Source organism: Nelumbo nucifera, chromosome 6 (assembly GCF_055504915.1).
Source record: "Nelumbo nucifera cultivar China Antique chromosome 6, China Antique-T2T, whole genome shotgun sequence".
Taxonomy (NCBI): domain Eukaryota; kingdom Viridiplantae; phylum Streptophyta; class Magnoliopsida; order Proteales; family Nelumbonaceae; genus Nelumbo; species Nelumbo nucifera.
Genome location: NC_142654.1, coordinates 17590154 through 17615381, shown reverse-complemented (window position 1 = coordinate 17615381; position 25228 = coordinate 17590154). Strand labels below are relative to the sequence as shown.

At 39.4% G+C, this 25228-nt stretch overlaps 1 protein-coding gene across 2 annotated transcripts; it reads left to right on the top strand.

Moving 5' to 3' along the window:
* The first annotated feature begins 140 nt into the window (after window positions 1-140).
* Window positions 141-23963, top strand: LOC104590875 (calcium-dependent protein kinase 1-like). 2 transcript variants are annotated; one of them, XM_010249643.2, is made up of 8 exons: window positions 141-199; window positions 820-1690; window positions 15559-15702; window positions 15863-16015; window positions 16610-16725; window positions 16897-17064; window positions 22944-23168; window positions 23561-23963. In XM_010249643.2, the coding sequence occupies exons 2-8, from the start codon at window positions 898-900 to the stop codon at window positions 23681-23683; spliced, it is 1722 nt and encodes a 573-aa protein (XP_010247945.1). In that variant the 5' UTR covers window positions 141-199; window positions 820-897; the 3' UTR covers window positions 23684-23963. The 2 variants fall into 2 exon arrangements, with proteins under 2 accessions (XP_010247945.1, XP_010247940.1); XM_010249638.2 differs by lacking the exon at window positions 141-199 and having other exon boundaries at window positions 208-1690.
* The last annotated feature ends 1265 nt before the right edge of the window (window positions 23964-25228 follow it).

Here is a 25228-nt window from a genome sequence, read left to right as displayed (position 1 = left end):
CGAGAGTTTTATGGATTCCTCAGCAATTGAATCCATGTAATTAAGTATTAATCTCCAATATTAATTATTAATTAATCATGTTTTTATTGTAAATTTGTAATAATACCTTGCCCAATGAGTTTTTTGGTAAAAAAAAAAAAAAAAGAAACCGTATCTGAAGATCTGTAATGGTATCATCCGATGTCCGAACGCCTATAATGTAAACAAAAGACTCTATCCCTCTCTCTGCTCGTACTTACTGATTCTATGTATTTTTTGCTGAATTGCTGCAGAGTACTTTCTTCTTGTTCAGTTACTTCCCTGGTTTATTCATGATCTGACTGTCTCTTATTCGGTGCATTCGCGTCGTTGAAATCGAAGCAGAACTGTTTAATTTTGATTATTTTCATTTTAGTGTTGCCTTAATTTGTACTGGATTTTATCTTGTGGGGATCCGTTATCGGATGATAGAGTTTTTGTTCAGACAGTTTTTCCAGTTCTGGGTCGTAGTTTTCTCTAATTATATTTGGGTTTTCTGGGTTCATTTTGTTATTGGTCTTTGTGTTGACTTTGTCGAACACCTGCCATTCGAAGAAATTTTCTCTACATTTACAGTCCATCCTCTTGTTTAGTGTGGGATCTGGGTAGAAATTCTAGATAGAAAATTGTGTAAAAGAAGAGAACCATCTATTAATAGTTGAGTTATTCGTTTTGGAACAAATACAGTTTGATTGATTAGTAAGCTTTGTTCTGCATTTTTTTTTTTACTTTGAAAATTTAAAATATGTTTAGAGGAATTGGTTTGACCTTAGAGATCTCAATTACTTCTTGTTATGTTAGTATGATGGGAAAGGCTGGATTTGGATGTTGAAAGTGGAGGATTGAAGAGAGTGCGGTAGGAAGTGAGAGTGGATTCAGATGGGGAACAGTTGTGTTGGACCGAGTATTTCAAATAATGGATTCTTTCAATCAGTTTCAGCTGCAATGTGGCGGTCCAGATTGCCTGATGAGGGGCTTTCTCATACTAATGGAGATGCAGCCAGTGAGACACCATCTGCCAAGGAAAACCCTGCAGCGCCTTCGTCTGTTCAAAGCAAACCCCCAGAACAGGTGAAGATTCCCAAAGAGGAAACTAAACCAGCGCCGCCTGCAAATCCTAAGAAGCCCCACCATAAGAGAGCGCCGAGTGCTGGGCTCCAGGTGGAGTCTGTGTTGACAAAAAGGACAGGCTATCTAAAGGAACGGTTTAGTTTGGGGAGGAAGCTTGGTCAAGGGCAGTTTGGAACTACTTTTCTCTGTGTGGAAAAAACAACTGGGAAAGAGTATGCATGCAAATCCATTGCGAAGAGGAAATTGATTACAGAAGAGGATGTCGAGGATGTGAGGAGGGAAATTCAGATAATGCACCACTTGGCTGGCCATCCCAATGTTATCTCCATCGAAGGGGCTTATGAGGATGCTGTTGCAGTTTATGTGATCATGGAGTTGTGTGCAGGAGGCGAGCTCTTTGATCGGATTGTTCAGAGGGGTCATTATACAGAAAGAAAGGCAGCTGAGCTTGCTAGGATCATAGTTGGTGTTGTTGAAGCCTGCCATTCTTTGGGGGTTATGCATCGAGACCTTAAACCTGAGAATTTCCTGTTTGTCAATCAAGAGGAGGAATCGCCTCTTAAAACAATTGATTTTGGGTTGTCTATATTCTTCAAGCCAGGTAACTTCCTAATGCATTCTCCTTTTGGTTGTTTATCTGGATGGTTTTGTTGACTCCTTTGAATTATTACTCTGAGATGGTGCCATGGTTATTTTATATTTAATAACTTGCTGATAAGGTCACATAACAAACTTCTAAATTGTCAGATTCAACTAACTATTTTGTTCTATTAAATTCTGCATGAGAACATGCTAAATCCTGATCTTGAACTTGCAACTTTTATACACATGAATTGCTCAGTTTAAATTTTATAATGCTTTTGGTTGTTTGAGTCCCACAGTTATCCTGTATTAGGGCTGTTCACGAAATGAATCAAACCGACCAAACCAATCCATTCAAGCCGATTTGGTCGTTTTCAAATGTTAACGATCAGTTTTGGTTCAAGAAAAAATAAAACCTGAACACTTGGAGAATGAAATGTATGGTACATAGTACTACATACATTAAATGTTGTCCTTTTTACTTTTTAGGCTCTAGCCTTTAACCTCTCTTGATGGATTCTAAAGTTCAAAAGTTAAAAATTCTTTTTGTGAACTGCAGTAGGGCTAGAGAGAGAAAGTTGGATTGGTGAATAATACAGCTGTAACCATATATGTGGATGTAACTGCATGTGAGTTGTGACACAATAACTAGCCTCTCTCAGTTTCTACACCATTGTTTCTGTTACACAGTGGAGATCAATCACATGAGTACATCTAAGCACTAGGCAGGGAGAGAAACGAGTGAAATTAAAGAGCTGTGGGTTTGGAAGTGTATGTAGATGTATGCAGATAGGGATTATGAGTTACAGTTACGAGTATTCATTTAATTAAAATCAATAGGATATAGGTAATCGTATAGACCAACCGACAAACTGAGAAACCAACTGTTGCTGCCAAGGTTGGGCCGAGGGCAACAAGGCAAATCTGCTTCCTTAGCCGAGGGCTGATGTGTCCGACCTGAAAATAAGAGAGCAAGTCAGAGGCCCCGGGTGTTATCCCAGGGGCGGAGTCTGGCGGTCGAGGTAGTCAAGCATACGAGAGGGGTTGGACAAGGCCTGAGGAGAGGGTTCAGACGAGGTCACTTGAGTGCAAGAGAGCTAGAGAGCAATGAGGAGCAAGATGGCCTTACCAAGAGAGGGGCACCCCTGTTTATACTTGACCTTGCCTTGGGAGTGGTTGAAGGTGGTTGGCAATGGGCGGCCAGGATTGCATCTGACCGATGCCACGTGGCGCTCCTAGGCCTTGCCACATGCGCCTACATCACCAACCAAACCGAGAAGTCTATGTTTAGGTTGGTTTTCAGGTTATCTCAGCCGTTTTTGGATGATGAGAATGCGAACCTGAGGATGTCGGTTTGGTTGGGTAAATTATATACAACCGAACCGAATTGACCTGTGTACAGCCCTATCCTGTAATTTTAACATTTACCAGTACAATAAGTTATAGTAAGTTCTCTTTGAGTTGTCACCCAACCATGTTCTGCTTTCTGCTTGATTTTTTGTAGACTTTGTTGTCCATGAACGTTGAATAAAATGAAATTGCTTGGTTCCTTTGGAAGCAGGCTGGTTTGGAGTTATTTATATTCCTGTCAAACTCTAGTAGTGGTATGGAGCCTGTTAAGAAGGAAATATTCATTTCTATCCATTTCATTCTTTGTAGAAAACTCCTTTCAGATTACTGTAAGTTGATGCTAATACTGGATTTGCTGATTTAAAAAAAGGCTAATGCTGGGTTTAGGCATTTACCAACATACTATGGAATTATGTCCATTTCCAATTATTTGCTAATGTGAACACTTTTGGATGTTGAGGCGGCCCTTTGTAGATGGCTTTGACTCTAAGCATCAGATCCCTTTTATCAAATGTTTTTTAACACATTCTTATCATACTTTGGAAAATGTGTTAAGACACAAATAAGTGGAACAGAGGGACAAGTGTACAAGAAAAGGCCACATCAGCCTTTAAGTAATGTAACTAAAAGCCAACCACTCGAACAAACTACATAACAAACTGGACAAGTGAAGAGGCTGATATAACAGAATTGTAACTGAGTGTTATAAATAACGAAAGGAAGTCCAGAAGAGTCAGCATTGATTCTGGGAATCCAGTCTCTCTCTCTCTCTCCCTCTTTCTCTCTCTCTTTTCTCTCTCGTTTCAGGAGGCAGGCTTCCTGTTGAGCACAAGGTCATCCTCGATGGAGAACAAAGTTGACAACATGGAAGGAGAAATGCAAAGATTATCGGCGGACATTAAAGAAATAAAAGAGAGCTTCGCATCCTTGCTTGGGCGACTAGAACAGACACCACTGGTTTCGAATCAGGAAGGGCAAGAAGAATGCAGTGACACCAGTCATCGAAGCGGATCAGGAACCACCAAAATGGCGAGAATCGAGTTTCCCATCTTCGTAGGGGGGGATCCCACGTCCTGGCTTCTGCGAACCGAAAGGTACTTCGATTACCACGATACGCCTGGACCTGATTGTGTTCCACTAGCTTTCACACACTTGGAAGGAGAGGCGATCGTTTGGTACCAGTGGTACCGGCGACGACACCAAGAGCCACATGGGCGGACTTCACCGATGCCTTAACCATGAGATTTGGTGTCTCGGCTTTTGAAAACTATGATGAAAGCCTCGCCAAGCTACGACAGACCGGCTCCGTCCAAGATTATCAAATGGCGTTCGAGAGGTTAGCTGTGTGCATGCAAGGGTGGCCAGAAAATGCATTGGTCGGCAGTTTTGTCAGTGGACTAAAGGAAGAACTGCGGCTGGAGGTTAAAGACATGCAACCCACCACCGTTCTTGACGCAGCAGCCTTAGCTCGACTCCATGAAGACAAACTGAATCGGGCAAGAAGGATTAATCGACCCCTGGGAGCTGTGGTCAGACTAGGTATACCGAATCCGGAACCTGGTATCTTGGGTAAACTGGAGTCCAAACCAGGAGTGGGAATCACAAGCAAGGAAGCCAACTCCGGTTCAGGCCCACTCGGCCCAACCAAGAGGTTAACATGGGCCGAGATGCAAGCCTGATGAGAAAAGGGCCTTTGTTATGCGTGTGGAGACAAATTTGGACCGGGCCATCGTTGTAAGATCCAACAAGTATTCTTCCTTCAGCCCGAAACCGAAAATGCAGAGGAATCAGCAGACATCAACGAGCCAGTGGACAACCAAGAATGGGAGTAATGGACAAAAGAATACCCGGAAGTATCCCTGCAAGCCTTGACTGGTCTTGCCTCCTCTCAAACCTTGAGAGTAACCAGACTGATACAAGGGCGCCATGTATCGGTTCTTATAGACAGTGGTAGCTCCCTCAATTTCATTACTCAAACATTGGTCAGACAACTAGGGATTTCGGTCCAACCATATACAGCATTCCGGGTGCACGTAGCTAATGGGAGCAATCTGGTGTGCGACAGTACATGCACAGGATTAAAACTAAAGATACAAGGACACGAGTTCGAGGTAGATCTACATCTACATCCCTTGGAAATCAGTGGAGCAGATGTAGTTCTCAGAGTCCAATGGTTAAGGCAACTAGGGCTGGTGATATGTGACTTTGCCCGTCTCACAACGGACTTTCAAGTGGGAAAATCACAGGTGCATATTCAAGGGCAGATGTCCAATGATCTAGGGTCCATTAGCCTCGCCACCCTAAGAAAACAGGCAGCAGGCCCAACCCACATCATTTTAATGCAGATAGACCCCCACGGGAACGGCCCAATTCTAGCCCAAGGAAGTAACTTCAGCAGATCTGAAGAAGCCCACATACAACTACAACAGTTACTTCAGAAGTTTTCAGTGATCTTCCAAGAGCCTAAGGAACTACCACTGGAACGTGCCCACGATCATTGCATTCTCTTGCTGCCTGGAACGACACCCACGAATGTAAGGCCCTGTTGTTACCCCTATTTTCAGAAACTAGAGATTGAGAGACAAGTGCAAGATATGCTTGATAGAAAAATTATACAACCTAGCCATTGCCCATTCTCCTCACCGGTATTACTTGTGAAAAAGAAGGATGGGACATGGTGGTTTTGTATAGACTATAGGGCCCTGAACAACATTACTGTGAAAGATCGATTTCCCATATCGGTAATCGATGAACTACTAGATGAACTCGGCCGGGCCACAATATTCTCCAAACTAGACTTGAGATCGAGATATCATCAAATTCGGGTCCATGAGGGTGACATCCACAAGACCGCCTTTCGTACACACGATGGGCATTATGAGTTTTGGTCATGCCGTTTGGGTTGACCAATGTGCCAGCTATGTTCCAAGCACTTATAACTGATATATTTCGACCCCATTTGTGCAAATTTATACTAGTTTTTTTTTTTATTTTTTATGATATACTTGTATATAGTGCTACATGGGACGAACACCTAGTGCATCTACAAATCACTTTGGAACTACTAAGGACTCATAAACTCTTTGCAAAGGAGTCAAAGTGTGCATTCGGATAGACTCAAGTACACTACTTGGGGCACGTAGTCGAAAACAACACTATAGCGGTAGACCCGAAAAAGATCTCAAGCATGATAAATTGGCCCCAACCTCAAAATGTTAAGGAGTTACGGGCCTTCTTGGGTCTAACAGGGTACTACCGGGCGATTCATCAGAGGGTATGGACTGATTGCTGCCCCCTTGACAAGTTTACTCAGGAAGAATGGATTCTACTGGACTAGGGAGGCCCAACAGGCCTTTGAGACACTCAAAACAACTGTCTCGTCCCCATTGACACTCACACTTCCAGATTTCTCAAAGGACTTCATCATTGAATGTGATGTGTCAAGCCAGGGAGTGGGTGCGACTCTCATGCAAGAAGGAAGGCCACTAGCGTTTTTTAGCAAAGCATTGACAGCACAAAAATGGGCCAAGTCAGTATATGAACGAGAACTGATAGCAATTGTTCTCGCAGTTCAGCGGTGGCGACCCTACCTTCTAGGGAGGAGGTTCATCATACGAACTGACCACCATAGCCTGAAATTTCTGTTGGAGTAGTCAGTATTATCCCCGGAACAGCAGCGATGGATAGCCAAATTACTCGGCTATGATTATGTCATTGAATACTAGGTAGGGCACACTAACAAAGTGGTAGATGCACTGTCATGCCAACCACAACTATTTCCATTACTTCTCATGGCCCCAATGTGTTCCTTCATGAATCAGTTAAGGGAAGAAGCTGAAAGACACCCACAACTGAGCAAGCTGCATTCACAGGTCCAAGAGGACCCTACCAGCCACCCAGGGTACACAGTGGAGAATAACTTTCTGTTGTATAAACGTCGATTGGTGATACCACAGGATTCAGCCCACATTCAGCAGATTCTTGAATTGTTCCACTCATCACCAGTAGGAGGACACTCAGGAATTTTGCGCACTTCCAAGAGACTAGCCACCCAATTCCATTGGAAAGGCATGTGGAATTCGGTCCAAAAATTCATAGCCAAATGCGTCATTTGCCAGAAAAATAAGGCTGATACCCAATGTCCAGCAGGTCTGCTACAACCACTTCGAATTCCTACACAAGTGTGGGCTGATATATCCATGGACTTCATAACGGGTCTCCCCCTTTCCTATGTTAAGTCTGTCATTCTCGTAGTTGTTGACAGATTCACCAAATACTGCCACTGTCTCCCTCTCTCCCACCCCTTTACAGCTTCAATGGTGGCTGAGAATTTTACTAAGGAGGTGGCATGACTGCATGGTACCCCTAACTCCATTGTCCCAGACCGCGACCCAATATTCATGAGCTGTTTCTGGTTACAGGGAGTGAAACTCTTCAAATCTACCAGCTACCATCCTCAAACAGATGGGCAAACTGAGGTGGTCAACTGGAGTTTGGAAACCTATCTAAGGTGCTATGCAGAGGATAGGCCACGTCAGTGGCTCAAGTGGCTCCATTGGGTGGAATGGTGGTACAATACCACGTATCACAGTGCAGTAGGAATGACTCCATTCAGGGCTCTATATGGACGGGACCCACCTACCCTACTCCCATATGAGAAAGGGTCTACAGCAGTAGCAGCAGTGAAAGATCAACTCCTCCAGCGGGATATGGTGTTACAAGAGCTCAAATCCCACCTCCGTCGAGCCCAACAATGGATGAGACTCTTACAACAGAAAGCATAGGCCCATCCAGTACCAAGTTGGGGATCGAGTCTTCCTTAAACTACAACCATACAAGCAAGTTTCAATAGCAGGTCGTAGGTGGAACAAACTGAGCCCAAGGTACTTCGGCCCATTTCAGATTGTGGAACGCATTGGGTCCGTGGCATACAGACTTGACCTTCCAGCGATGTCAAAATTGCACCCCGTATTTCATGTATCTCTATTAAAGAAATGGCCAAAGACGGGAGCAATAACAACAACAACCCTCCCATCATTCTCGGAAGATGGCCAAGTTCAAACTGAGCCCACCCAGATAACAGATTTCAGGTGGATGCGCAAAGGGCATCACATCGAACCAGAGGCATTGATGGTATGGTCAGGTCTCCCACTTGAAAGTGCAACTTGGACTGGGCAAGGTCTCTTTCAAGGGTGGAGGGACTGTTAAGACACAAATAAGTGGAACAGAGGGACAAGTGTACAAGAAAAGGCCACGTCAGCTTTTAAGTAATGTAACTGAAAGCCAACCACTCGAACAAACTACATAACAAACTGGACAAGTGGAGAGGCTGATATAACAAAATTGTAACTGAGTGTTATAATAAGGAAAGGAAGTCCAGAAGAGTCAGCATTGATTATGGGAATTCAGTCTCTCTCTCTCTCTCTTTTCTCTCTCATTTCAGGATGCAGGCTTCCTCGAAAAGCCCTGAGTTAGGCAGTTACCTAACAAAATGGAGATGCTTACAGGGTGAAAAACTTTACTTCTGGTGTAAAATTAGCAAAACATACATAAATAAGAGTTACAAGCAATTTGTTCAAGTCCAACTAGCATGGTGCAAAGTTATTGTTATTTTCTCCTTTTTGCAAAGAAAACACATAATAGGAAATTGGTGGTATAAAGGAACCATCAAGTTTAGATAGAATTTTGATGTCCAAAATCCAGATGCATGGAGCTTGACCAGTCCCTATAAGTATTAAAAAAATGGTTAAATGATCTGATGTTACATTTTGTCTTGTAGTAAGTCTTGGAAAAGAGAGGAGGGCCAAATAGGTATGTGGGCCTAATTAGGGATATTTATGAGGATGCAACAACCAATGTTAGAACACCTGTGGGGAGAGATCAGATTTTACAGTTACAGTGGGTCTTCACCAAGGTTCAGCACTTTAGCCCTTATTTATTTGCATTGTTCATAGATGAATCCACTAAACATATTGAGGAGGAGATTGTATGGTGCTTGTTGTTTGCTGATGAGTGATGACATTGTTTTAATTGATGAAACTAATGAAGGATTAAATGCAAAATTAAGTTTATGGATGAATACCTTAGAAGCAAGAGGTTTTACAATAAGTAGGAGCAAAAAATAATATATGCAATGTAAATTTAATAATAATGGGAGTGCAAATCAGGGTACACTTGGGTTTGGAGACTAAGAGATGATTCAATATGACCATTTCCAGTACTTTGATTCGATAATTCATAGCAAGGGAGAGATTAAGAAGAGCAGGATGGGCAAAATGGAGGTGTGCATCTGGAATCTTATGTAATAAGTGAATATACTTAGATTAAAAGGAAAATTCTATAAAACAGTTGTAAGGCCAGCAATGTTGTATGGAGCAGAGTGTTGGGCAATCAGCCAGTCAAGAAGCAACATGTCCAACAAATTAGTGTGACAGAAATGTGCATGCTGAGATGGATGAGTGGGGAAAACTAGAAATGATGGGGTAGATGGGGTTAGAAATAAAGTCATTTGTAGGAGCTTAGGAGTGGCTACAATAGGTGATAAAATGAGAGAAAGTAGACTTAGATGAATGATTCACATGCATAGAAGACCACCTACAGCACTTGTAAGAAAAAGTGATCAATTACAAGTTGAAGGGGCTAGAAGGGCTAGGGGCAGACCAAAAAGGACATGAGTGAAAGAAGTAAGAAATGATTTAAGTGCTCATAGTTTAACAACGGATATGGTATTAAACAGAATGGAATGGCAAAATAGGATTCATGTAGCTGACCCCATATAGTTGGGATAAGGTTTAGATGATGATGATGATGGTGATATTACATTTTGCCTTATTGACCACCTTCCCAAGGAGAGTGTTTCCCCTTGAGGTTGGGGATTCTCAATGTTCTTCTCAAGGGCATTACCGAGGTTTCTAATAATGAACTGGTGATCATTTATCAAAAAAAAAAAATAATGAACTGGTGATCAAATTAATTACAGGGTAATGTATAGTCATTGCTTCACAAACATCCAGTGATAATTGTTAAGAAGGAACACTATAAGCCCCCTCAATTTTCAGCATGAAATTACTTGCAAGTTTGATTTTTTTTTGGTAAAAACTTCTAATAATCAATTAATGGATTCTTTCAAATAATAACTTTATTTTTGATTATTTTACAATGAAATAAGTATAAACTATAAAGTACAAGTAGTTTGAAAATTATGTAATTATATTTTTAATTTTTTATTTGAATTTACAAAACCTTACTTGCACTGCTCACATACATCTTTGCAATAATGCCTTAGGAACCAATCTACCATCAAAATCAGATGTGTTTCTTCACCTTATCTGTTCCAGGATACCAAACCAATAGCTTCTTAAATTCCAATTTGATACTTGGAATATGGAATCCTGTACAATACCTTAGGCTCTGTTTGTTTGCAATGCAAATCTAAACCAGATGCAAATTTCGCATCTGGTTCAGTTTTGCATCCATTTGTTTCTAATTATGATTTGGACTCTACCTGATACAAAATTTGCATTTTTGCCTCATTTGCACTCACTGGCAGTGCAAATTTTACTTCCCAAAAATATATGCAAATTTAGCACCCAGTTTAGTTTTGCATCCATTTGTTTGAAACTATGGTTTTGACTACTACCTGGGACAAATTTGTACTTGTTTCTCATTTGCATTGACTGGCAGTACAAATTTTGCATCTCAAAAACAGATACCACATTTGCATCACCTTCCTCCCACTTCAATTCTTTCTTATATAAAGTGGGGAGCACATCGTCTTACTTCCTACCTTACTCCAAGACCCATAACCCTCCTACGGTCCTACCTCCATTCTCTTTCATAAGGTGTGGGCAACATCATTTTGCTTCCTATTTTACATTTTTATTTTTCACAAATAAATGAGACAGAGTCAAATCTGAAGCAAAAGTAAACCAGAATTTACACTCAGCCTATTTGCACTCGCATGTATTTACACCAGTACAAATGAAATTAGCACCACAATCAAACAGAGCCTTAGGAATCATCTTTTGGACAGAAATTAAAAACATATGTTGCACCATCTGAAAGGGTAGGAAATGACCTTAGTTCTTATTTATTTTCATTAGTCAAGGATGAGTTGACTAAACATATTAAAGAGGTCTGGTGGTGCTTGATGTTTGCCAATAACTTAGTATTAATTGATGAATTTAACAAAGGATCAAATGCAAAATTTAACCATCAAGTAAAAAATGAAAAATTAGGTTTATGAACAAATACCTTAGAAACATGAGCTTTTACAATAACTAGGACAAAAACATAATATATGTAATGTAAATTTAATAATAGTAGGAATTCTAATCACGGAACACTTAGGATTAGAGACTCAGAGATACCTCAATGTAACCTTTCTGGAAAGAGTTAATACAGGGGATCTACTTCAAAGAAAAAGGCCCAATTGCTGCTTGTCTCCTCACTGGTGTGTTCTTTGTAAATCTGATGGTGAGTCTGGATATCACTGATTAATTTCTTGCCAGTTTGTTAAAGTGATTTGGGAATGGTTTACTTCTCTGTTTGGTTGCAGGTGGACTCCCCCTTCGGGTGTGCAAAGCTTATTTACTTCCATGTCCAATTGGTCAACCAAAAGGGCCAAGATCATGTGGAGATGTGGTAGATCTGCAGTGTGCTGGACTATTTGGGAGGAGAGAAACTTAAGGATATTTTCTAATAAGGAGAGAAGCTTGGAAGCAATCCTGGAAATCATCCACATTAGGGTGATTCATTGGTTAAAAACCTTGGAGTTGTTTGCAGTATTCTGAGTTGATGAGATGGCCAGAAAGTGGAAGGAGATTGCGGAGTTAGGCTCAATCAAGAAGACCTCAATTTCCTGTTGGACACCTCCACCTTAGGGTTTTACCAAATTGAATTTTGATGGCAACAACATGGGTAATCCAGGGCCCTCTAGAGTTGGGGGAATCATATGGGATGAAAATGGGAACCTGTTAGCTATGTACTCTGGCCCAATCGGGGTGGGAGATTCCTTGAGGGCTGATATCCTAGGAGCTCTTGAAGGGATTCAAAGGGCCAAGGAAATGAATTTAAAAAAATTGATCATAGAAGGTGATTCAGAAATTGTAGTAAATTGGCTAAAAGAGGACAACTCTTCGCTTTGGAAATACAGCAATGAAAAGAGGAAATTCAAGTGGCTCACCAATGATATTGATTTCCGTTGTACATGGATAGAAAGAAGTGCTAATGCACTGGCAGACGGTCTAGCTAGGCAAGGAGTGAACAGGAGCTCAATGTTTTGGGCTGTTTTGTAATTGTTTCATGAATTCGAGTTTATAGGGTATTTGGGAGTTAAGATTTTTTAGCTCATTCTTTGTAATTCAGCTTTTCCATCTTATTAATAAAATTCACTGTTATTGATAAAAAAAATGTAACCTTTTCCGTTACCTTGGTTTAATAATCCATAACAATGGAGAGATCGAGGAGGATGTAACTCATAGAATTAGAGCTGGATGGGCAAAATTTTCGAGTGCGTCTGGAATCTTATATGATAGGTGAATGCCACTCAGGCCAAAAGGAAATTTTTATAAAGCCATTGTATGGCTTGCAATGTTGAATGGAGTAGAGCATTACACAGTCAAGAAATATGTTCAAAAAATAAGTGTGACAAAAGTGTAAGTGTTGAGATGGATGAGTTGGAAAACAAGGAAGGACAAGGTCAGAGATGAACTGATTTTAAGGAACCTAGGAGTACCTCCAATAGGTTATAAAATGAGGGAAAGTAGATTAAGATGGTTTTGTCACATGCAGAGACTATCTACAGCACCTGGAAGAATAAGTGACCTGTTACAAGTTGAAGGAGCTAGAAGAGATAGGGGCAGACCAAAAGGGGACATAGACTGAAGTAATAAGGAATGATTTAAGGGATCAAAATTTAACAATGAATATGGCACTGAACAGAATGAAATGGTGAAACAGGATTCATGCAGCCGACCCCATATTAGTTGGCACAAAGCTTATATGGTGACGATAATGGTGGTGTTTTGTCTTTTATGATCACTATAGCTGGCAGTTCTTTTTTATTTAGGTCCGGCTATCATCTTAATATTCATCTAGATCTTCATGTTGTTTTATAATAAATCTATTTTCTTTGGAAGATCTATTTCCCAATCATTCTCCCTCTGTCTACATTTTGCTATCTTGGTCTAATGAAATCACTCATTCTATGAGGGCTTAATGGATTTATTCATGCATCTTAATCCATGACAAAATTGAATGGGCTTCCAGTGACTATTGGTTGGTTGTACAGTTTAAGTATCATGGATCCAAAATGCTTTTATGTTCTCTTGCTTGTATAAAGGTGATATGAACTTTTTTGCTTTGTTCATTGTTGCTCCTTGCAGTAGATTTTTTTTTGAAGAATCAAGAAAGAAATTTTATTAAAATGAGAAAAAGGAATTACACCGCCACATTATTGGTCATCAAGTTGACACACAAAATACATACTAGAATTCAAATTGAAAAGGAATTTATAGCCATCACAGTAGCATTTTTTAAGAAAAAGGCAAGGTAAATCTATTCAACAGAGCAAATAGAAAATAGTATGATAGGCCTTCAGGGGACAGCCCCACACACTGGAGCTATACCTCACAAAATACATATACATATCAAAGAATTCCACAACTTTATAGATTTAAGGATCTGCACATGGATGGTGATAAAACTCCTCGGAGGTTGAAGCCCAACCATGGTTTCCTTCCTGTATGCATGCATAGCCTTGATTGTTTTTTCAATGCTTGGTTGCAATATTACACATATCATTTAATTATGTTTTAATCTTGTATAGGATCTTCTTGCTTCCCGTCATGTTGTTGCTCACCACCAATGTTTTGAAAATCGTAGTCGTATAGTAAATCGTAGAGAAAGTTGAATCGAATCGTGAATCGTAAGATTATTTCTATTTCTATAAATTTGTCAAAAAATTAAATATAAATATATTAAAGGGTTAAATATATATATAAGAAAGTTACTTTCCCTTATTTTTAATCTATATATACCATATATGTACCTAAAATAATAGAATTTACCACTTATATAATAGAAGCCTGAGGTGATATAATCAAATTTGACTTGAAAGTCAAACAAATCCACATATAATAAATGGCTTTTTAACCAGCATATGGTGGAAAATAAACTCAACTTCTAGTCTTAAATAACGTAAATAAATTATTTTCTAGTAAGGGCTTAAAAAAAACCTCCCTTGACAAAACTATATATAAACAAAACATAACAAAGTAGAGAACTAATTCTTAATTGAATTTATTTGAATTGTAGTGAATCGTAGAAACCGTATAAATCGTAAGATTTATGAATCAAATCGTAGGATTCAAACAAAAATCGTAAAATTTTTGCATAAAAGGATTCAGACATAAGATTCGAACCGAAACCCTTGGGATTCATGATTCAAATTGTGAATCGTAAGATTTTGACAACATTGCTCACCACCACCTTAATCTTGTTTTAGCCATAGATTGTTGATTTGCTTCTCTCATGCTAGTAGCAATGCCTCCTCTGTGGCCAGTGGCCACTACTTTAGCTTGATACTGGTTTGTCCTATTGTTCTAGCTCTCATGATTACTATTTTAACTTCTGTTTCCTTTGCCACATGTTTAATTTCTGCCCTGCTGTTGTTTTGAACTGAAGCACCAAAATTGACTTTGATCATCTCATGTGGTTGTGGCTTCCATTTTATCCATCTTTATTCCTCTTTTGGTCCATCTTTCCTCATAATTCATATTCTGCACCTCTATGCATCCTATTAATTTTCTTTAGGATGTCTTTACAATTCTCTCTTTTTTTATTTAAAAAAAATTTCTCTTTTGATGTGTCATTATCAGTTGGGCTGTGAAAATTTGTGGTAGCTATTGCTTACACTTGTTTGGCTAATTGGCATTTAACAAATAGGTGGCATACATAGTCCTATGCCTTTCTGCATATTTTGCAAGTTGTCTCTATAGCAAATCCTCTATCCATATGACTACCTCTTAATAAATGCCATAGGAAGTGTTCAATTTTTGAATAGCATTTAAATTTTTGTATCGACTTTAGGACCTTTGTTGAATCTTCATTTTCCAAGATAAATTTATATAATTTTGTGGCAGATTTGACAGTAAAGTTTCCACCATATCTTCTTGCTGATATAGCATTACTATAGCCTTTATAATTGGGATTATGTGGTTTAGCACTGCTTCCGTAGCTTTTTGGATATCCCATTCTTTGTCTGTGGTGATAAATACACTTTTGCTTACCAAAAAAAATGTTTCTCAGGTTGCTAACTAGCTTGATGTAAGGAATTTCATTAGTTGCCCAATTATTAGCCCAGAACAGTACTTATTAAGCATCACCTATTACCCATTTTAATCCTTTTGGATTAATTCCCCATTTTCACTCTTTTCTTTCTGACATTAGAATCCAAAGATTTTCTTTCAGTTGCATGTTCTGATGCTCCTCATTTTTTTAGCAGTTAGTTGGAAATTGACTGCTTTCTTATTTCAGGTGAAACTTTCAGTGATGTGGTAGGAAGTCCATACTATGTTGCACCAGAAGTTCTGACAAAGCATTATGGTCCAGAGGCAGATGTCTGGAGTGCTGGGGTGATCATTTATATTTTGTTAAGTGGGGTCCCTCCATTTTGGGCTGGTAAGATTTTGAGGATTCCGAAATCAGTGATTTCTTTATTGCATCTAATATTCTAATTTCACATTCATATGCATGACTTCTTATATAATCTAAAAAACCAGAACTGACTTCTTTTTCTTCATTTTCTCTCTCTTCTTTTCTTTTTGTTCTGATAATGAAGAAACTGAACAAGGGATATTTGAAGAGGTCCTTCGTGGTGAGCTTGACTTTTCATCAGAGCCGTGGCCAAGTATCTCAGAAAGTGCAAAAGATTTAGTAAGGAGAATGCTTGTTAGAGACCCCAAGAAGCGGATGACTGCCCATGAAGTTTTGTGTAAGTTCATTTTGCTCTTATTATTGCTAAATACATGTTTCCATGGCATGGCTTATTCATTCTAATCACTTAAATAAGAATTTGAAATGAGGGTATTATAGTTGGGTCACCTTTTGATTCTCACTCATTCTTCTCATGACGCTCTAACTATAGTGCAAATTTTATACTGAAATCCCCTTTTTGGTTGCTTTGGCATCGTCATATAGGTCATCCTCATGCTGATAAACTTTATGATTGTTCATTCTGGTTTTTTTGAAGACTAAATTGCCCCCTTTTGAGTCCTCAACAAAATCTTGTATTACATGTTCTTTAAGAGCACTATTTTGCTTTTTCCTATTAAACATGCTTGTTCTTCCTCTCCTTTTGAAATTGTTCATAGTGATATAGGTGCTTTCACCTATCTTGTCTCAAGTGGGGTTCAAACATCTTATATTGTTTATTGATGATTATACTCATTTTACATGGATCTGTTTTTTGAGAAGGAAAAGTGGAGTTCTTAAGAAAGCCAAGTTAGCCTATTTAATTTAGTTCATTGATGAAAAGTTGGTCTATCCATATAAACTAATAATTATGAACTGATTTAATTCCTTGCAGGCCATCCTTGGATTCAGGTTGATGGTGTGGCTCCTGATAAGCCTCTTGATTCTGCAGTTCTTAGTCGCTTGAAACAGTTTTCTGCCATGAACAAGCTTAAGAAAATGGCTGTTAGAGTAAGTTTCTTTAGAATTGATATTCATGACCCTGATAGCATATAGAATGCCAAATATTTGTACCTTGGAAATCCTAATATCTGGATAAATGTCATACAAGGAATATCTTGTGTAAGCACAAAAATAACTCTGGAACTTGTGCTCCCATATATCATGTTTTATTTTTTGCAGGTCATCGCAGAGAGCCTTTCTGAAGATGAAATTGCTGGCCTCAAGGAAATGTTCAAGATGTTGGACACAGATAATAGTGGCCAAATCACTTTTGAAGAACTTAAGGCTGGGTTGAAAAGAGTTGGTGCAAATCTTAAGGACTCTGAAATTTATGATTTAATGCAGGCAGTAAGTATTGGCATGACTTCAGTTGTAACACTTGAAGATACACAGAAAATTTAAGAACTATTGATTATCTTCTGTTAGGAAATTAAAAATAATGTAGACTTTTCAGATGGTCAATTCTCTTCTAACTTTAGTTGAGATGCGGATACTAATATATCCTTGGTTATATTTTTCACTAGACATGAACAGAAAATCTATGATACCTGGGCACAGTGCTGTATCCATCTCATATACTTCATTTTTAGTGTTTAACTTTATCTGATACTGTGTCCAGAAATGTCCTTACTGTATCAGGGTAACATAGCAGAAAATAATTTTTAGAATGATAGACCCAATAATTACAATTTTCCAGTGCAACATTGTTTACATTCTTGGTAGTTAAGACAAAAAAGTTGATGCTTTTCTGTTAAAATAATGTTTTTTTTTTTCTTTTTACCTTTTTTCTTGAAAAGGTAAACTATAATTGTATCAAGTGCCAAAAGATGTGTACCAAAAAGGTCCTTTGTACAAAGATTTTCTGTACAAAGGCCTACATTATTTTCCTTGGAAGTGAACCCAAATGCCATGCTTTTCCTCTTGAAATGGACTATTTGGAGTAGACATCAATTGACTCCATTGACAAGTACATGCTAAAGGAGATCTTTGCTTTTTGTGTCATACTTGAAAGCTGAAATGCTGTAGCCGAAGCAGTAGAAGAGAGGAGAAGACCAAGAGATGCTGAGAATGTTGAACTGAATGACCCAGTTGACAGTACTATTATTTATATTAGAGTACAGTACAATGTTACAGGAAATGACTGGAATGCCCCTGATTAGTGATGGGACACCTAGACAACTTAAAACACTAAACAAACTTAGGTCCATTAACACAGGCCCAGTACATAACAGCTTAAACTCAAATACAGGCTAATAAGAACTCTTATCAGCCGAACCATCAATACATGAAAACCTTCAACCTAACACTCCTCCTCAAGCTAAGCGTGGATGTCAATCATGTTTAGCTTGCCAAGAAGGTCCATGAACTTTGCTGCAGCCAACCCTTTAGTCAATACATCTGCAATTTGCATCTCAGATGGAGTATAGGGAATGCAGAGTTCTCCCGAGACTATTCTCTCTCTAACAAAATGTCGATCAATCTCAATATGTTTTGTCCTGTCATGTTGCACAGGGTTATTTGCAATGTTGATGGCAGCCTTGTTGTCACAATACAGTCTAAGAGGACCCTCAGCTTTAATGCCAAGCTCATTAAGAAGGGTCCTGAGCCATAGGAGTTCAGCAACCCTGTGAGCCATAGCTCGATATTCTGCTTCCGCACTTGATCTAGCAACTACATTCTGCTTCTTACTGCGCCATGTGATCAGGTTCCCTCCCACAAATGTACAATATCCTGAAGTTGATTTTCTGTCTCCAACAGAACCAACCCAATCTGCATCAGTATAAGCTTCAATTTCAATTCTATTGTTTTTCCTGAATAGATTTCCCTTTCCTGGGCTAGTCTTCAAGTACCTGAGAATCCTTTCAACTGCTTTCATATGAGGGGATCTTTGGAGAGTGCATGAATTGATTGACAACATGCACAACATAAGCAATATCTGGCCGAGTGAGAGATAACTATATCAGCTTCCCTACCAATTTTTGGTATCTCTCTCTATCACAGTAGTCCTCCCCTACTGATTCCTGTAGGCCATGATTCTGTTCTATTGGAGTATCTGCTGGCCTACACCCTAACATGCCTGTTTCCTCTAGGAGGTCAAGAATATACTTCCGCTAACATATGTAGATTCCTTCTCTTGACCTAGCAACTTCAATCCCAAGAAAATATCTCAAATGGCCCAAGTCTTTGATCTCAAATTCCGAAGCTAAAAACTCCTTCAATCTTTTTATCTCTTTCAAGTCATTCCCGATAATCACCATATCATCCACATAAACAATGAGTGCCATAAGTTTGCTATCCTGTCTCCTTATGAACAAGGTACGGTCTGCACCGCTCTGAGTGTACCCCACTTTCTTCATAGCCCCACAAAGCCTCTCAAACCATGCACAAGGAGACTGCTTCAAACCATATAATGCTTTCCTCAGTTTACACACCTTTCTACCAAAGTCATAGCCTGGTGGAGGTTCCATAAATATCTCTTCATGAAGGTCACCATTTAGGAAGACATTCTTCACATCCAGCTGATGAAGTTCCCATGAAAAATTTGCTGCTAGTGACAATAAAACCCGAATTGTGTTGAGCCTTGCTACTGGGGCAAAGGTTTCTTTGTAGTTAATTCCTTCTTTTTGAGTAAACCCCTTTGCCACAAGTCTGGCCTTGTACCTTTCAATGGACCCGTCCTCCCTGTGCTTTACAGTAAACACCCACTTGCACCCAACAGTGCTCTTCCCCTCTGGTAGATCCACTAATTCCCAAGTTCTTGCTTTCATCTCTTCATTCATAGCTTCTTTCCACCTTGGATCAGACACGGCCTCTGAGTACCTAGAAGGAACACATAAAGAGGAAAGAGCAGACACAAAGGAGTGATAGGCAGGAGATAAATGTGAGTAAGAAACAAAATCAGCAATGGGGTGCAGGGTGGTACAAGAACAGATAGGCTTATAGAGAGCAATAGGAAGATCCAAATCAGAAGTATGTGAGTTGGAATTACCTTGGATTGCAGAGACAGATTGATCCGAGTCCAACTGGTTGCTGTCATGAGGTTGAGGGCCCTTTTTCCTTCTGTTGTATGTGAGTATCTCTTTCTGTTGCCTACTGGAGCCTTTAGGGACATCTGCAGCATCAGGAGAGGTAACCGGCACAGTGGGAGCCTCACTAGGTTGACCCGGGATGCCACAACTAGGAGTAGAAGAAGAGGATGGAAGGCCCGAGGTAGATAGGGGAACAAAAAAGGAGGGAGAATGAGAATCCTCTTCCATCCCACTAGTCTCCCTTTGAAGAGGATTCTGAGAAGACTGAAAATAGGGTTGAGACTAAAAAAAGACCACATCTGTGGTGACATACTTTCTCTTGGAGACAGGATCATAACACTTGTACCCCTTTTGTGTAGGAGAGTACCCCAAAAATATTCCCTTCGTAGCCTTAGGATCCAGGTTGGTCTTTTTTGGATCCTTCACATGTATGAAACATATACAGCCAAAGACCCGTGGAGGAAGAGGAAAGTCTGGAAGAGTGGGACACAAAACAGAGAAAGGGGTTTTCATACCCAACACCTTAGATGGCATCCGATTTATCAGATATGATGCAGTAAGTACAGCTTGAGACCAATATTGCTTGGGAACTTTGTGCTGGAATAGTAAGGCTCGAGCTGTCTCCAATAGATGTCTATTCTTGCACTCAGCAACCCCATTCTGCTAAGGGGTATTAGCACAGGATGATTGATGTAACATGCCAGCATCTTCCATGAATAAGTTTAAGGATTTTTCAAAATATTCAGCAGCAATATCTGACCGGAATTGCTTAATTTTCTTATCAAACTGTGTTTCAATCATCTTGCAAAATGCCATAGTTATCCGTGGTACTTCATCCCGTCCTTTTAACAGGTAGATCCATGTGCATCGAGAATAGTGGTCAATAAAACTGATAAAGTAACGGAAGCCATCAATGGAAACAATGGGTGAAGGGCCCCAAACATCAAAATGAACCAAATCAAAAGGAGCTCGAATTTCATTACTGGAAATCGGATAAATAGTTCTACATTGTTTTGACATTTGACATACTTCACAGATTAAACTCTGACTTGAAATCCCCTTAAACAATTCGGGAAACAACATTTCTAATGAAGAGAAAGACAAATGACCTAGCCTAGCATGCCACAGATGCAACTTAGCTATTGACTCCACACTCTCCAGACTACTAGCAACAGATGCTTGTAAGGCTGAACCGATGTCTGCATCAAAATAGTAGAGACCTCCATACTCATGACCGCTCCCAATCGTTCTCCTCGTCAATCTGTCCTGGAAGACACAATGAGTAGGAAAAAATGTTATACTACAGTTCAAATTTTTGGTAAGTTTTGAAACAGACAAAAGATTTGAGGTAAGACTGGGAACATGTAGAACTGATTTAAGAGAGAGGTCCTTGCTTAGGTCAACCACCCCCTTTCCAGAGATGGTGGAGAAAGACCCGTCAACAACTCTCATCTTATCCTGACCAGACAACAAATGATATCAAGAGAATAAGGAGGACATATGTGTCATGTGGTCAGTTGCACCGGAATCAATAACCCAAGAAGTAGAGTCAATAGAGCTAGTTGCACTAAAGGCAGAGACTGTACCTGATCTGGCAAGAGAGGTGGAAGCAAAAGAATTATTCCTTAGACGGGCTAATGCCCGGCTAAGGACCTCTACCTCACTAGCAGTGAAGCCCAAAGCACTAGCTCCAGAGGAATCAGCAACCTGCCCCATAGGAGAAGAAGACATTGTTGGTATATTCTGTGAGTTGTCACCATTGTTGCTGGTGACAAGATTCCCACTTGCCGCATGACCCTTCTGTTGCTTCTTGTCCTTTCTCAATGCAGCTGGCTTCAGGTGAGGATACAGGACCCAACACTTTTCTTTTACATATCTCTCACCACCACAATGAGTGCACTTAAGGTGCTTCTTGTCTGGATGTCTGTTTCCCTTAGTAGAGACTAGGGCTGAATGTTCTCCAAATTGTTTAGTTGGTTGAGATGGCGTCGGCTGTAACCAGGAAGGTGCTTAATGCTCTGATACCATGAAAGCTGAAATGCTGTAGCCAAAGCAGTAGAAGAGAGGAGAAGACCAAGAGATGCTGAGAATGTTGAACTGAATGACCCAGTCGACAGTACTATTATTTATATTAGAGTACAGTACAATGTTACAGGAAATGACTGGAATGCCCCTGATTAATGATGGGACACCCAGGCAACTTAAAACACTAAACAAACTTAGGCCCATTAACACAGGCCCAGTACATAACAACTTAAACTCAAATACAGGCTAATAAGAACTCTTATCAGCCGAACCATCAATACATGAAAACCTTCAACGTAACAATACTGACTGTACCCTTAATGTGCATATAGGAGCCAAGTCCTCAATAACCAATGAGTTCTACCTAGGATTCCCACTACAAGAGTTAAATTAATTGGAAGGTCGTTCTATCTAAACACTTGTATGGAGGCCTGGCAAAAGGTTTGGCCTATGGTGTGGTAGAGGAAACTATAAGTTCAAGCATCAGGTGGTTATGCTTGTCCAACTGTTCACTGATTTATGACCTAAAAGATCTTCTACATGATACACCATCCCACTGTCCTCACTGTGTGAAAAATATATAGCTAATCTTTTTAGAAATTATACTTTACAACCTGTTGTGCTCATAGTATAGATATGGGGTTATATCATAGATTAAGATCTTGTTACTATGATACACAGGCAGGGAAGGATGTGGCAAGGACAGGGTGCTGGACTCAGCTAAAAAAGAGAAGTCTCCAACACGGATTTATGTAGTATGGGCTTGTATATGCCTCTACCTTTTCAGTTGCTAAGATCTGTGGTTTAACAAAGTTATGGACCCTGAGTTAATACCTAACTGCACTGCGTTTATCCATATAAGTGCTTTGAGTATTATCAATTGGACATTGGCTTCCAATACTGAAAAAAAGTTTTATATGATGGAAACTCAAAAATTCCATAATAATCTGGAATATATTACATTATCTTTTAGCATAAACCAAATTAAGACTCTAGTGCTTTTTGAATGATTACATATCTCTTAATCACATGATTGTTTTCTTATAGTGTAAATAATTGTGAGATTTTCAGAGGTTTTAGTACCTGTAAAATATGAATATTTTTTTAAAACTTATCATTTTTTTAAACTTCTCAAGTTTGGATATTGGTCATTACTAAATATTTTGGATGCAGGCTGATGTTGACAATAGTGGTACCATTGACTACGGAGAGTTTGTAGCTGCAACCTTGAATCTAAACAAGATTGAGAGAGATGATCATCTATTTGCAGCTTTCTCCTACTTTGACAAAGATGGCAGTGGTTATATCACTCAAGATGAGCTTCAACAAGCATGTGAGGAGTTTGGCATAGAGGATGTCCGCCTTGAAGAGATGATCCAAGAAGTGGATCAAGATAATGTTAGTCATTTCCTCGTTATTTTACCATGTTAATGCCAATTTAAGTTGGGGTAGATGGAGAGAGGGAAGAAGCAATCCTTCTTACCTTAGTATCAGAGATCCAGACACACTATGACCAATTTTTTGAATCCCAACCTTTGTGCCACATCCATAGAGATCTCTTAGGCCAAAATTGATTTGATCAATCTAGTTGATCCATTGAGTTGTTGTGATCATCTGATCAGGTTGGTTTTTCTAAATGTCTTTGGTTGGCCAAATCTACTTCTGAAGTGAGAGTTTGTTTATTTCCTCTTCACCTTGGCTGTTCTTCTGTTTTGAGCTTAGTCTTCCTAATAAAGAAAATGCTGCTTTAATATTCATATATCCTACTAATTTATCTTTAATTCTTCCAGGATGGGCGCATAGACTACAATGAGTTTGTGGCGATGATGCAAAAGGGAAATCCGGCCTTAGCTAAGAAGGGTCTGCAAAACAGTTTTAGCATTGGATTTAGGGAGGTACTCAAGATTGGCTGAAATGGATGGTGAGAAGTGCTTCTTATCCTTTTCTCAATGTTTTCTCATTGTTGTATAGAGTCGAGCTTAATACAAATTGTAAAGATGAGGTGCCAGTTGAAATAGGGAAGCCTGGATAATTTTAGAATTTAGATCTCGGACATTTAATGAATCCCACAGCAATGGATTTTACATCTGAAAAGGATTAGACAACTGGATTTGTTTTATTGTATAACATGTGGAGAGTAAATTTGTTGGTTACATTTTTCACTCCCTTCAATAACTTCTGAAACTTCAGAAATGCCTCCAATAGAATCTTGGTCCTTAAACTGCTACTGGAGTGCAACTTTATTGGATTACATCCCGTTGACAGGAAACAATTGCAAGCTAAGCTGTCCTCATTTCTCACTTGGAGGCCATGTTTTCAAATTGTGGTTGAATTGCCTGGTTGACTCCATCGGCCCATCGCCCAGCCATGTCTCTGGGTCCTTTTCACCTGAATCACTAATTTGCACAAATAATTTGACATGGTCTATTACGCAGTGGCGTGGTTGGTTGAACTGTTGAATTTAAGTTGGGGCTGCTTAGTTTCATTGCCATTTATTAAATAAATGCTTTGTACAAAATCTTTTTTGAAAAGTGAGAAAAGTGGTTGAAAAACGTTTTTTTAGCATTATTTAACAGCTAGTGCCATATAAGCTGAATAGTGAAAAAATGCCTAGTATTAGAAGAAACATCAAAAAGATGTTTTCCCCCATTAGATATCTTTAACACAACATGAGAAAAACATTTATTTGATAAACATTTCAAACTCCATTGGGGGAAACACTTATGAAGTGTTGAGCTGGCTTTGTTTATTAGATAAACGACAATGGAACCAAACACTATCTAAATTGTCCATCTGAGATTTTATGAGCTAACAACAATAAATATCAAAATGATGAAAACCATTCGAAAGCACAAATTGTTCTAAAGCCATTAATGAACTGGTCATTCCCAACTCTGCTGAACTTTGTTAAGAAAGTTGAGAGTTAAGATTTAATATAAATTAAGTTTTTTTTTTTTCTTTTTGTTTTCTCCATCATGGGGCTATGTTAGGACATCAGCTACAATACAAGTTCACCAATAAGGGGTCTTGGTCCCAATCATGGAGGAGGCTGCCATTGTGAAACCCAGGACCCAAACCTGTGTGGTCTGAAAGGTGTATTTTAGGAAGAAGCCACATCAGCACAACTAATTAATCGTAACATGCACCGAGTCTTTAAATTAGTTACACTGCTTTGGCACTATATAAGGGACCTAGACTTAAAGAGTAATAAAGGCCAAAAGAGAATTACCCATTTCTTCTTTCCCTTTTATCTTCTTCTCTACTAAGGATGTTATGCTTCCTTAGTAGTGATTCAATATCTAGTGTCAGAGCCCATGTCGAATGCTAGATTGGCATTAATAGAAGTCTGAGTTGATTGTTTGGAGGTGGGTCTTCACAAGTTCAAAGGAGACTTGAAGGAGATGATGTTGTAGTGTGAAAAGATGACGCCCAGTGGAGTTCAGGAAGATGAATAGGAG

Excerpts from the sequence above, each read along its gene's own strand:
- LOC104590875 (XM_010249643.2), top strand. The coding sequence starts at position 898 with ATGGGGAACAGTTGTGTTGGACCGAGTATTTCAAATAATGGATTCTTT. Across the intron at positions 1,691-15,558 it reads GTCTATATTCTTCAAGCCAG|GTGAAACTTTCAGTGATGTG; the intron begins GTAACTTCCTAA and ends TTCTTATTTCAG. Across the intron at positions 23,169-23,560 it reads AAGAAGTGGATCAAGATAAT|GATGGGCGCATAGACTACAA; the intron begins GTTAGTCATTTC and ends TAATTCTTCCAG.